This window comes from Eleutherodactylus coqui, chromosome 6 (genome assembly GCF_035609145.1).
Source record: "Eleutherodactylus coqui strain aEleCoq1 chromosome 6, aEleCoq1.hap1, whole genome shotgun sequence".
In the NCBI taxonomy this organism is placed as follows: Eukaryota; Metazoa; Chordata; class Amphibia; order Anura; family Eleutherodactylidae; genus Eleutherodactylus; species Eleutherodactylus coqui.
The window spans coordinates 108651188-108665179 of record NC_089842.1 but is presented as its reverse complement, the minus strand read 5'-3'; the positions used below and the strand labels follow the sequence as shown (position 1 = coordinate 108665179).

Below are 13992 nucleotides of genomic sequence, written 5' to 3'. Positions count from 1 at the left end.
CATGCGATGCATTTTTAATAGAGATGAGCGAACGTGTTCTTCCAAACTTGATATTCGTGCGAATATTAGGGTGTTCGGGATGTTCGTTATTCGTAACGAACACCATGCGGTGTTCTGGTTATTTTCACTTCCTTCCCTGAGACGTTAGCGCGCTTTTCTGGCCAATTGAAAGACAGGGAAGGCATTACAACTTCCCCCTGTGACGTTCAAGCCCTATACCACCCCCCTGCTGTGAGTGGCTGGGAAGATCAGGTGTCACCCGAACATAAAAGTCGGCCCCTCCCGCGGTTCGCCTCAGATGCGGTGTGAGTTAGATGAGGGACAGTGCTGTTTGTACCGGAGCTGCTGTAGGGAAAGAATTGGTAGTTAGTGTAGGCTTCAAGACCCCCCAAAGGTCCTTATTAGGGCCACTGATAGCTGTGTGTTGGCTGCTGTTAGCAGTGGCAATTTTTTTTTTCTCAAAATCGCCTCTGCAGAGCGTTGCACCCGGCATTAGGGACAGAAGTGCTGCATAGGCAGGGAGAGTGTTAGGAGTGAGTGTAGCCTTCAAGAACCTCAACGGTCCTTTCTAGGGCCATATTTATCCGTGTGCAGTACTGTCCAGGCTGCTGTTAGCTGTGCTGCATTTTTTTTTGCTTCTCAAAATCGCTTCTGCAGAGCATTGCACCCTCCATTGATACTGCAGGGAAAGAATTGTATAGGCAGGGCCACAACACAGTTATTATTCATTGAATATACGCAGTGCTGCCTTTTGCTTGTAAAACAAGTGAAAATAATTCTATTTGTCCAGCCTCTGTCCGTCCTAAGGGCGGTGGACACGTGTCGGCTGCGTGTGACACCTTTAAAAATCATACGCACCCAGCTACGTTTTACTCCTGGCCTCGCCATTTGCTTTCCTTAATTGGGAAAAAAAATACCTGCTCTGCCACAGTTAATAACTCTGCTACCCTCACGTTCTGTGACACATTAGCAGGGACACAGCACAGTTATTAAACTTCTCATGTTCATAGAATATACGCAGTGCTGCCTTTTGGTGCCAAAAAACGGAAAATAATTCTATTTGTCCGGCCTCTGTCCGTCCTAAGGGCTGTGGACACGTGTCGGCTGCGTGTGACACCTTTAAAAATCATACGCACCCAGCTACGTTTTACTCCTGGCTTCGCCATTTGCTTTCCTTAATTGGGAAAAAAAATACCTGCTCTGCCACAGTTAATAACTCTGCTACCCTCACGTTCTGTGACACATTAGCAGGAAAACAGCACAGTTATTAAACTTAGATTATTCATTCACTAGAGGCAGTGGGGCCTATCGTTTTCAAAAAAGGTAAAAAATTATATTTGGCCTGCAGTCTTGCGCCAATTTATTTCCTGCCTGTGAAATCAAATCACTGGTAATACAGCATGCTGAGGGGTAGGGGTAGGCCTAGAGGACGTGGACGCGGCCGAGGACGCGGAGGGCCAAGTCAGGGTGTGGGCACAGGCCAAGCTCCTGATCCAGGTGTGTCGCAGCCGACTGCTGCGCGATTAGGAGAGAGGCACGTTTCTGGCGTCCCCACATTCATCGCCCAATTAATGGGTCCACGCGGGAGACGGTTATTAGAAAATGAGCAGTGTGAGCTGGTCCTGTCCTGGATGGCAGAAAGTGCTTCGAGCAACCTATCGTCTACCCGCAGTTCTGCGCCGTCCACTGCTGCCAATCCGAATCCTCTGTCTGCTGCTCCTCCTTCCTCCCAGCCTCCTCACTCCACTACAATAACACCTGCTCAGGAGCGGGAGCACTCCCAGGAACTGTTCTCGGGCCCCTGCTTAGATTGGGCAGCAGCGGTTCCTCTCCCACCAGAGGAGTTTATCGTCACTGATGCCCAACCATTCGAAAGTTCCCGGGGTCCGGGGGAAGAGGCTGGGGACTTCCGCCAACTGTCTCAACAACTTTCTGTGGGTGAGGAGGACGATGACGATAAGACACAGTTGTCTTGCAGTGAGGTAGTAGTAAGGGCAGTAAGTCCGAGGGAGCAGCGCACAGAGGATTCGGAGGAAGAGCAGCAGGACGATGAGGTGACTGACCCCACCTGGTGTGCAACGCTTTCTCAGGAGGACAGGTCTTCAGAGGGGGAGTCAAGGGCATCAGCAGGGCAGGTTGCAAGAGGCAGTGCGGTGGCCAGGGGTAGAGGCAGGGCCAGACCGAATAATCCACCAACTGTTTCCCAAAGGGCCCCCTCGCGCCATGCCACCCTGCAGAGGCCGAGGTGCTCTAAGGTCTGGCAGTTTTTCACAGAGACGCCTGACGACCGACGAACAGTGGTGTGCAACCTTTGTCGCGCAAAGCTCAGCCGGGGAGCCAACACCAACAGCCTCACCACCACCACCATGCGCAGACATATGATGGCCAAGCACCCCGCAAGGTGGGACGAAGGCCGTTCAGTGCCTCCGGTTTGCACCCCTGCCTCTCCCCCTGTGCCCCAACCTGCCACTGAGATGCAACCCCCCTCTCAGGACACAGGCACTACCGTCTCCTGGCCTGCACCCACACCCTCACCTCCGCTGTCCTCAGCCCCATCCAGCAGTGTAGTTCAGCGCACCGTCCAGCCGTCGCTTGCGCAACTGTTGGAGCGCAAGCGCAAGTACGCCGCCACGCACCCGCACGCTCAAACGTTAACCGTCCGCATAGCAAAATTCATCAGCCTTGAGATGCTGCCGTATAGGGTTGTGGAAACGGAGTCCTTCAAAAGTATCAAGGAGGCGGCGGCCCCGCGCTACTCAGTTCCCAGTCGCCACTACTTTTCCCGATGTGCCGTCCCAGCCCTGCACGACCACGTCTCCCGCAACATTGTACGCGCCCTCACCAACGCGGTTACTGCCACGGTCCACTTAACTACGGACACGTGGACAAGCACAGGCGGGCAGGGCCACTACATCTCCCTGACGGCACATTGGGTGAATTTAGTGGAGGCTGGGACAGAGTCAGAGCCCGGGACCGCTCACATCCTACCCACCCCCAGAATTGCGGGCCCCAGCTCGGTGGTGGTATCTGCGGAGGTGTATGCTTCCTTCACTAAAGCACCCTCCTCCTCCTCCTCCTCCTCCTCCTCCTCCTCCTCCTCCTCCTCCTCCTCCTCCTCCTCTGTCTCGCAATCAAGATGTGTTAGCAGCAGCATGTCGCCAGCAGTCGGTGTCGCGCGGTGTGGCAGCACAGCGGTGGGCAAGCGTCAGCAGGCCGTGCTGAAACTACTCAGCTTAGGCGATAAGAGGCACACGGCCCACGAACTGCTGCAGGGTCTGACACAGCAGACCGACCGCTGGCTTGCGCCGCTGAGCCTCCAACCGGGCATGGTCGTGTGTGACAACGGCCGTAACCTGGTGGCGGCTCTGCAGCTCGGCAGCCTCACGCACGTGCCATGCCTGGCCCACGTCTTTAATTTGGTGGTTCAGCGCTTTCTGAAAAGCTACCCACGCTTGTCAGACCTGCTCGTAAAGGCGCGCCGGCTCTGTGCACATTTTCGCAAGTCCTACACGGACGCTGCCACCCTGCGCACCCTGCGACATCACTTTAAGCTGCCAGTGCACCGACTGCTGTGCGACGTGCCCACACGGTGGAACTCTACGCTCCACATGTTGGCCAGGCTCTATGAACAGCGTAGAGCTATAGTCGAATACCAACTCCAACATGGGCGGCGCAGTGGGAGTCAGCCTCCTCAATTCCTTTCAGAAGAGTGGGCCTGGTTGGCAGACATCTGCCATGTCCTTGGTAATTTTGAGGAGTCTACCCAGGTGGTGAGCGGCGATGCTACAATCATTAGCGTCACCATTCCTCTGCTATGCATCTTGAGAAATTCCCTGCAAACCATAAAGGCAGCTGCTTTGCGCTCGGAAACGGGGGCGGGGGAAGACAGTATGCCGCTGGATAGTCAGACAGGAGGGTGCCCTATTTCTCAGCGCGTACAGGAGGAGGAGGAGCATGAGGAGGATGAGGAGGAGGGGGAAGAGACAGCTTGGGCCGCTGCTGACGGTACACCGGCTGATTGCCTGTCATCCTTTCAGCGTGTATGGCCTGAGGAGGAGGAGGAGGATCCTGAAAGTGATCTTCCTAGTGACGACAGCCATGTGTTGCGTACAGGTACCCTGGCACACATGGCTGACTTCATGTTAGGATGCCTTTCTCGTGACCCTCGCGTTGCACGCATTCTGGCCACGACGGATTACTGGGTGTACACACTGCTCGATCCACGGTATAAGGAGAACCTGCCCACTCTGATTCCCGAAGAGGAAAGGGGTTCGAGAGTGTTGCTATACCACAGGACCCTTGCGGACAAGCTGATGGTAAAATTCCCAGCCGACAGCGCTAGTGGCAGAAGGCGCAGTACCGAGGGCAAGGTAGCAGGGGATGTGCGTAGATCGAGCAGCATGTACATCCCAGGCAGTGCAACAGTCTTTAAGGGCCTGGCCAGCTTTATGGCTCCCCACCAAGACTGTGTCACCGCTCCCCAGTCACGGCTGAGTCGGCGGGAGCACTGTAAAAGGATGGTGAGGGAGTACGTAGTGGATCGCACGACCATCCTTGGTGACGCCTCTGCCCCCTACAACTACTGGGTGTCGAAGCTGGACACGTGGCCTGAACTAGCGCTGTATGCCCTGGAGGTGCTTGCTTGTCCTGCGGCTAGCGTCTTGTCGGAGAGGGTGTTTAGTGCGGCTGGGGGAATCATCACAGATAAGCGTAGCCGCTTGTCAACCGACAGTGCCGACAGGCTAACACTCATCAAGATGAACAAAGGCTGGATTTCCCCAGACTTCTGTTCTCCACCAGCGGACAGCAGCAATACGTAAGCAATACGTAGGCTGCACCCGCGGATGGAAGCTACGTTCTCTCTCACCATCCAAAACGGGGACATTTCTGCTTCATCAATCTGTGTCTAATATTCCTCCTCCTGCTCCTCCTGCTCCTCCTCCTGAAACCTCACGTAATCACGCTGAACGGGCAATTTTTCTTAGGGCCACAAGGCTCACTCAAATAATTTTTCTGAACAATTTTTATAAGTTTCAATGCGCTTAAAAGCGTTGGAACTTTAACATGAACCAATTTTTCGTTACACTGGGCTGCCTCCAGGCCTAGTTACCACTTAAGCCACATTAACCAAAGCGATTCACCTGCCATCTTGGTTGGGCATGGCCAATTTTTACTGAGGTACATTAGTACTGTTGGTACACCAAATTTTTGGGGCCCTCACCTACAGTGTAATCATAGCAATTTGTATGTTCTTCGCCTGCACTCATGGTACAGAAAGGTGTGTGGGGTTGGCCTACACTTTAGCTACATAAATGTAACTTGGGCCTTGGCTATACTAAGGCTACTGACATGGAACGAAGACTGCGCTCTCGCTATACTGCTTCGGAATTGTTACTGGGGCCTGTCTTGAGTGCTACTATTGCTGACATGGAACGAAGACTGCGCTCCCGCTATACTGCTTCGGAATTGTTACTGGGGCCTGTCTTGAGTGCTACTATTGCTGACATGGAACGAAGACTGCGCTCCCGCTATACTGCTTCGGAATTGTTACTGGGGCCTGTCTTGAGTGCTACTATTGCTGACATGGAACGAAGACTGCGCTCCCGCTATACTGCTTCGGAATTGTTACTGGGGCCTGTCTTGAGTGCTACTATTGCTGACATGGAACGAAGACTGCGCTCCCCCTATAATGCTGCTAGTGATATGTTAGTGGGGCCTGTCCTAATGCTACGGCTGAAATGTTACGAATTCTGGCCTCTGCCTATACCGCTGCTAATGGTATGTCTCTGGGGTGTGGAAACAGAGGCTTCCCAAAGACATGATAGCGGCGAGGCCATTTCCCACCAACGCGGTTACTGTAAAGGTGCATATAACCACGGACACGTGGAGAGGACACGTAGTGCCTCAAAAACATCCCCCTCCTCCTCCAACAGGGAAAACATTCTTGGCAAATGCCTTTACATTGGTTCGTCTGGTGGCAGTCCAAGAATTTCACCTTTACCGACACAACGAGAGCCCCCACACATCCCCCCGCCACGGCCCACTTAATCCTGGCCGCATTCCGAAAACCAACAAAATACAACCGTGCTACTAGGTCCTCAGTCACCACCACATTACCACCAACGCGGTTACTGTTAAGGTACATATTACCAGTCTGACTGGGGCATGCAGACACCTTGACAGAATGAATAGTGTGTGGCACATAGGTTCCCCATTGCTATGCCCACGTGTGCAGCTCCTGATGGCGGTGGCACAGGATTCTATTTCTCATTGCTTCTGTACAGCATTGTGGGCTATCGCCCCGCCCCTTTTAAAGAGGGCCGCTGACTAGCCATGCCAACCCTCTGCAGTGTGTGCCTGCGGTTCCTCCTCATGGCAGACGCACTTCTAAATAGACATGAGTGTGGCGTGGCATGAGGGCAGCTGAAGGCTGCGCAGGGACACTTTTGTGTGCGCTGTGGGGGGGAGGGGGGGCGGTTGGTCAGCATGTAACCCAGGAGAAGTGGCAGCGGAGTGTCATCCAGGCAGTGATTGTGCTTTGTTGTAGCTAGTGTGGTGCTTAGCAAAGGTATGCCATGCTAATGAGGGCTTTTCAGAAGTAAAAGTTGTTGGGAGGGGGGGGGCCCACTCTTGCCGGTATTGTGGCTTAATAGTGGGACCTGTGAACTTGAGATGCAGCCCAACATGTAGCCCCTCGCCTGCCCTATCCGTTTCTGTGTCATTCCCATCACTTTCTTGAATTGCCCAGATTTTCACACATGAAAACTTTAGCGAGCATCGGCGAAATACAAAAATGCTCTGGTCGCCCATTGACTTCAATGGGGTTCGTTGTTCGAAACGAACCCTCGAGCATCGCGGGAAGTTCATTCCGAATAACGAACACCCGAACATTTTGATGTTCGCTCATCTCTAATTTTTAACATTAGAAAATGCTATTGACTTTCACAGCAAAATCAGAAATGGCAGTGATGTTTTTGCGAAAAACAGCTCTGATACTCAAAAATCACAGGAAAAAAGTCATAATTTTTGAACGGCGAGATCGTGTTTGTCAGTGTGTAAGCTCCATCAAGCATACCTGATTTGTCAGGTGACTTTTCTTCACAAGCTGCCATGTGTACAGGAGCAACTGCACTATAGCTGGCCGTTATACAATTTATCCTATTTTCTACCAGTTTTCTACTATGCAGGCTGTATATCTAATTGTCGGTTTTCCCTACAATGATAGGTACTTGGATGTGAATTGAGAAATTAACCAAAGCCAGCATGGGTTTGTAACAAACAAGTAATGCCAGTCAAATCTAATTTCCTTCTATGACAGAATCACTGACTGGGAAATGCAGTGGATATAGTATATCTTGACTTTAGTAAAGCATTTGACAAAGTATCTCATGCCATAATTACAGAAGAATGACCAAATATGGAATTGACAAGACAACAGTTAGGTGGATTCACAACTGGTTGAGTAATTGTACTCAGAGAGTGGTCATAAATGGAAGCTAGGGGATTGACAGGGGGAACGCCCTCTCACACCCCTAGCTCCCTGTTGGGTGACGTCATAAAGGTCCTACCACCACAGTGTGTATTGATTGCTGGCTGCCGTCGACTGTTAGGGATGGTGTTCCTTTTAGGCTTAGATTAGTTATAAATAATTGCATGTTACAAGATGAAAATATTAAAAAGTAATAATCTAAGCCTAAAAGGAACATCATCCTTAACCGTCCATGGCAGGCAGCAATCAATACACACGATGCTGCTTTACATGTAGCACTGCCGTGGAGATACAGCCGCCACCGTGCAGGACTCTAGGGATCTCGGGATCCGCCAAGAGGAGGCGGCACGGGAGCTGTCACGTCGGCTGTGAGCGGGGAGATGCAACAGCTTTCTGCATCAGCCGACTGAAACAGCAGCTGCACCGTCCGAGTGAAACAGCAGCAGCGGGGAGTGAAGAGCAGCATGTGCTAGCGTAGCGCCAAAAAGCAAACTGCTGGAGCGGCGATTACAGCCGCCCCCAGGACAGGCCAGCCACGTGGAGTTGTTTAGGAGCGTGGACGCCACATGCTATGCAGGGGAGCAGTATTACCAGCCGGGAAAACGCCTGCAGGGACCACAATTCACAGCAGGGGAGCCGGGAGCGGAGAGCTGTATGAACAGGTGGGGAGCCAGTAGCGGACAACAGCAGCAGTGGGACAGCATGGGAGCTAAAAACAGCCGGGTATGCAGTAGAGAAAGGGAGACCTGCAGTGCTGATTACAGGGCCGGGGCTGACACAGGGGACAGGATAATTTAACTTAGCTGGCAGGACCTGATGGCGAGCCTTCTCTCCAGCCAGTTACCTTCTGGGGGCGTTCCTAGGCAGTCTGGTCTCCACCAGGACTTCCTGGTGGCGTCAAGATACACTAATACCTGGTGGCACATCCAAGTGGAAGAATGTATCAAGTGGGGTACCACAAGGCTCTGTCCTAGGCCCAGTGTTTAACATTTTTATAAATGTTCTGGAGGAGGGTATTGAAGGGAAACCAATCAAATTTGCCAATGACTCGTAACTTGAAGGAATAGTTAACAGTAGAGGGGAGAGAGAATTCAAAAATCTGTGACTGAGGTTATGAATGGAACCTCCCATGCTGATATAAATGAGCCTAAGCAGTAAAATACTTCTAGCTGCAGCACCATCTTTCTCTCTACTTCTCTCTCCCCTACCCTCTCCATAGACTTCTATGGGCAAAATGTAATCTGATCTGTTGGTTCCTTTGAAGTAAGATCACCATTTAGAAGGAGGGGGAAGCACGATTGGAGGAAGAAGCATTTTTCACTAAAGACCTATATTACAGCATTTCTTGTATCCAGCTGTACTACTGATTTATGCTGTATATTTTTTTACGCATACTGATCTATTGAACTTTATTAGGTCACCTAAGACCCTGGAAAACGTGTAAGGTTTTTGTGTTGTAACTGTAACCTGGAACCCTATAGCGTGAGACACATGGACTGTTTCACTTGCTTTCTCACAACTTTATCATCATCCACCTAGGTCACAAGGTTGCAGAACAGGTTTTTCTCGTCAGAGTTTAATTATATATCTCGCAGTTCTCAGAATAGGAGTTTATCGGTGTATTTTGTATTTTCAACTTGCTTTCTATTAGAGTACTTTGCAATAGCTAATAAGGAAGAAATAAGTTATGAGTGTAGGTGGTGAATGATGATGAATACAGTCATTGCTAACTCTGAATCACCCTATGGATCAACTCTCGCCATTTTCATATCATGTACAGCTTTTTTTTTTTTTTTAACTGGCAAATTGTCATGCTAGTGTCTGCCGTGATTATGGCTAACCAGCGAGTTCTTTGACGGCCTCTTCTTCGAGAACCACTGACAAATCCCTGCAGAATATCTTTCTCCAGTCCATTTACTGGCACGATATGTCCAAAATAAAGTTTTTATTTTGAAATCTTCGCCTTCTAGGGATGTTTTTGACACAATCTACTACTTCCTTGTTAGTGTAGGTAGATACTTTTCCATAAACTGTTATTTCCAGGTTAAGAAACAATGGCATAGCTCTTTGATTGGTGGTAGTCCAATCTGGTGCCCCACTAGTCCTTAGAATGAGGAGGGCACAGTGCTGCCTTAGAACTGTGTCCCCTTCATAGTGGGTGGCCAGATCCACCTCTATGCAGGAAAAAGCAACTTTGTGGCTACCAGAATCACTACCAGAGGTCAGACCCCCACCAATCCTACCGTAATGCAATATCCTTGTGATAGGCCTTCACTTTTTAAGATGGGAATAGCCATCTTAAGGGTTGTTCCAACAAACAAGATGTCTCGTCTGTGGGAGTTTTGGAACTTGTTTGTCTTGGAGGAATGGGTCCAGGCCTTAATTTTAGTGGAGGAAAGTTATGGAAATGTTCAGGTAGTATCGTGAATGATGTAGTCTACTGGCAGTAAGATGACAGGCTGAACGTCTCTTTTGTGGGCACTTGTCTAAAAAGCAGGTTAATATACTGTAATGTGTCATCAGCACAGACTCCATGCCAACACAATGCAGTATCTAACCTTGTCCTGGCAATCAGTGCGTCTTATGGATATACTGTATGCTAAAACAATTTCAGCAATGTAACTTCACCAAAACTTTTACATTGCCATGATTGCAGCACAGCCACTTTCACACGGGAGCGAGAGTCATTTAATGAATAGAGGTGGGGTGTGCTGGAGATCTCCTCTGGTCGCCCATCTCCATTCTCTGTGAACAGGCAGTCATTTGAAGATGAACTGCCTATTTACACGGAGTGAGAGCTTGCTTACTAATCTTTCTGTATTTCAGCAATTTTTATTTTATTTTTTAAGCTTTCATATACATCTTTATTTGTATAACGGTGTCAATTTCTTGAGTCCAAGATGTTAAATTCAGCACTTGGCTAGAATTTTACTTTGGCGATTGAAAAATATGAGCTACTATGTGGGGGAATGTTAGATCAAACCATGGAGCAAAGCACAGAAGAGGAGAATGTGGTGCTGGGCGCTCTCCGGAGGCTTTCTCTGTCTGGTTCATCCTTCACAAGCAGAGACAATGTGACTGTTAAACTCCTGTCGTCTTTCAACAGAACTGTTGAGGACCACTGTGAAAAGAGTTTGCTGAGTGTTTCCATATTCCTCAATGGTCTTTTCTCTCCAGACCCCAGGTTGTACCAGGAGTACAGAGAAAGGGGGCTCAACTCCAACAACCAGGAGTCCGATGATGATCTTCTGGAGGAGAACTCCACCCAAGCTGAGCCCCAACCTGATGACGGCATCGTGGTTAAGAGTTATCGACCTGCTCAGCTCATCTGGAGCCAACTGCCACAGGTAGGAGCAATGTCCTCTATTTGCATACAAATAAAAGTTAAAACAATTATGGGAAGGGACCTTCACTGATCAGAAGCACCGTTGATGAAAGATGTGGCTTCTAACTGGGCAGAGCTGCTAAATAGTGTTTGCTGAAAATATTGTCTTTAGTAGATGGTACAAGTAGATCACTGCTCTGCCCTTCTGGGTTGTAGATTTGTAGTTGGAGCTTTTGACCTCAGATGCTCTTTGGCACTGAAATCTCATACAAGCCTGTACCATAGTGTCGTTGCTTCCAATTGCAGTTTATTATAAACCTTAAAGGAATTGTTCACCTTGGATAATTCCTTTCTATATTACCTGTTGGACCACACATAGTTCCTTAAGAGGCTCTGATTGTAGCATACCAAGCATGCCCTTGTATTACATAGATATTCATTGACCACACCATTACGATCTGCTCGTTATTAGGGACTGTAGAACTAAGTAGACAGAAGTGGCAAACAATCGTTTGTTTTTTAAAGCTTGGCCATATGCATTTTAGCTCCTGTTGTCCATCGCAGTCCTTCAAACTAGCTATGAGTGTTCAGTGACACCGGCCAATAGGCAGAACCTCTTTCTGGGAACATCCTTTCGTACATGAAAGATCTTTTATCCAACTACCGACGAAAAATTAAAGTGTGACCAACCTCTATCCAGACGACTGTCATTCCTCAGCCAGAACTATCACTTGTTAAAATTCAGCCAGCAAATGATCGTTTTAGCTGAAATTGTCCATTTCTATTAACTCTATTCTGTGTACGGGTTCCCCTGTATTTGCAGAAGGCAAGCGGACAGCTCAATTCTATCTGCAGTGAGCAGGCTTGGTATTACAGGTAAAGTTCTCATTCACTTCAATGATAACTTTGCCTGTAATGCCAAGCCTGACCATTGCATTGGCAATGGAGCTATTTGCTTCCAGCAGAAATCTGGTTGATGCATGAGCACACCAATCCAGTAAACAGCTCATCGGTGGGGATCCCAGGTTCCTGATCTACTATTAATGGCCTATCTAATGCTTCAGCTTTTTCCCTTGTTTCACTATGTTTGAGTGGCAACCTGGTTTGCAGCACCTGCACTAATCGTTTTATTTTCACAATCAGAGCCTATACCCTAAGCTAATGTCCAGGGCCCGGACCTTTTTGGACCTTGGGGGCAGAAAAGTTCTGCAATTGATGGTTGTTGCAATTCTTCTCCATTTTCAAAATGTCTGCAAATAAGGAAGATGGAACAATACCTCTGCAGCGCCACCTTTTGGAAGGCAATATTCCTGCAAATCAATGTCAGCCCCCCTTTTACAGGTCTTATAGAACCCCAAAACAGCTGCATGTTTGTGTGGTTTTGTGGCTTTTGGTTTTCAATTCCCAGTCATTGTTATAAAGGGAAAGTAAAAAATGCTTCTGCCTTCTCTCCTGGGGGCTCGTCAGTCTCTGTTGCTTGGGAAGCGGCTTAAACCTGCACCCTAAATATAAACTTGCACAAGTTTTAAGTACCAGGACCACCTATTGTAAATATACAGTGGACACTCCTTAAGCAGGTAATCCATGAAGCCACACTTTACCACTTCTCGTCTGGGGCATGTGAGACCTTTTTTTAAAATAACTTGTTTGACACCTCATTTTTCTAGTAAGGAAACCACATCTTACAAGCTCCATATAGTGACTAATGAACCTGTGTACATATTACTTTAGTAGTAATTCTGTTCTAGTCATTGTGTAACCTCCTGAAGATGAGTGACTGTGCCTTGTTTTACAATCCTACAATATGTCAGGACAAGTCTTATAATTGATAGTAAGACAATGGGTCGGTGTGTAAGATCACCTTGGTTATTACAATCCTACCCTTTGTCATCCGGCTTGCTGAATATCATGGCTGGACTGTTACTTACAGCTTATTTATATATTGCATCACATCTACAGGTGTCCTTATATTCGACACCTGAAGATCTGAAGATTCTTGCTTTAGCTCCTGCCTGGCTCACAATAACGAGTGCTGACACTTTTGTACTAAATTCCAGATCTAACTACAACTGGTGGACTTTAGGCATGTTAAATATTAATTTAGGGGGGGGGGGGGGGGGATTTGGTCTTGAAGGTCACTGCAACTGGTCATGGAAAATATTCTCATTCACTAGCAATAAGCCTTGGTCCTATTGTCTATGAATTGAAATGCAATATATTTGCACAAAAAAGTTCCAGAACTCATTGTACGATGAATAAGCATATGGTGTTTTCTGATGGCCTATCGCTGGGATAGGCAATTAATTTCTGATCATGGGGGTTTGACTGTCAGCACCCCTTTCCCCACCAATTGGCTGAACTTCATTGTTTACCATGTACATCATCATACATTTGGTTGTGCCTATCTGGTAAATAATGATGGGAACTGTGCCCCTTCGTTCAGCTTATCATCTTTGGTGTTGGAATTGGACCCCCAACAAACAGATGTTGATGACCTCTCCAGAGAATGGGCTATCAATACTGCAAGCCTAAAATGCTGTTTTGATGGACAACTGTGGGTTTCAATGTACAATATAAAACATTTCTTGCATTTCTACCAAAATTTGGGGGCATCTAGTAATGTGAACTTGTCATGCAGATTTTTTTTAAGCACCTTGTCAGCAGGAAGGATATAAACTACTGAACCAAAAATTATGTTTTTCATGTTTTTATAGGTACAAGAATCTGGAATTCTAGATAAAATCTCACCAGAGGAACGCAAGAGACAAGAGGTAGAACATTTTACTGTTATGTAAATTTATTAAGGCTGGGTTCACATAGCCTTTGTGTATATCCAGCCTTTCAGTCCTATTGTTCCTTCTGGAACACCAAAAAATGGTATCCAGATGGAAGCCTGGATGGAACCGTAGACTTTTATTACCAAAACCTAGTCAACTGCTATTCGGTCCGGCGCAAATGCTGAAAACTAACAGAAACCTGTTGTAATTAAGGCCAAAACTTGCAACTTTGGTCTCTGTTTTAGTAATGAAACTTATGATTCAGAACCACAGGATAGAAAAGCTGGATACACCGACTGTGCAAACCCAAGCTGACATCCAGTTTTGGTGGAGGCAGGCATGTGTCTGTTCTGTGGATCAGGAGAGGATCTGAGATACCCATACCAACGCACTCTGGGGAA

At 48.1% G+C, this 13992-nt stretch overlaps 1 protein-coding gene across 2 annotated transcripts in view; it reads left to right on the top strand.

Moving 5' to 3' along the window:
* Positions 1 to 13992, top strand: part of ARHGEF16 (Rho guanine nucleotide exchange factor 16) — a 59823-nt gene that overhangs the window by 19267 nt on the left and 26564 nt on the right. For both annotated transcript variants that reach the window (XM_066607376.1, XM_066607375.1), the window contains 2 exons: positions 10667 to 10836; positions 13529 to 13585. In XM_066607376.1, coding sequence (XP_066463473.1) covers positions 10667 to 10836; positions 13529 to 13585 — 227 coding nt within the window. The remainder of the gene's footprint in view (positions 1 to 10666; positions 10837 to 13528; positions 13586 to 13992) is intronic.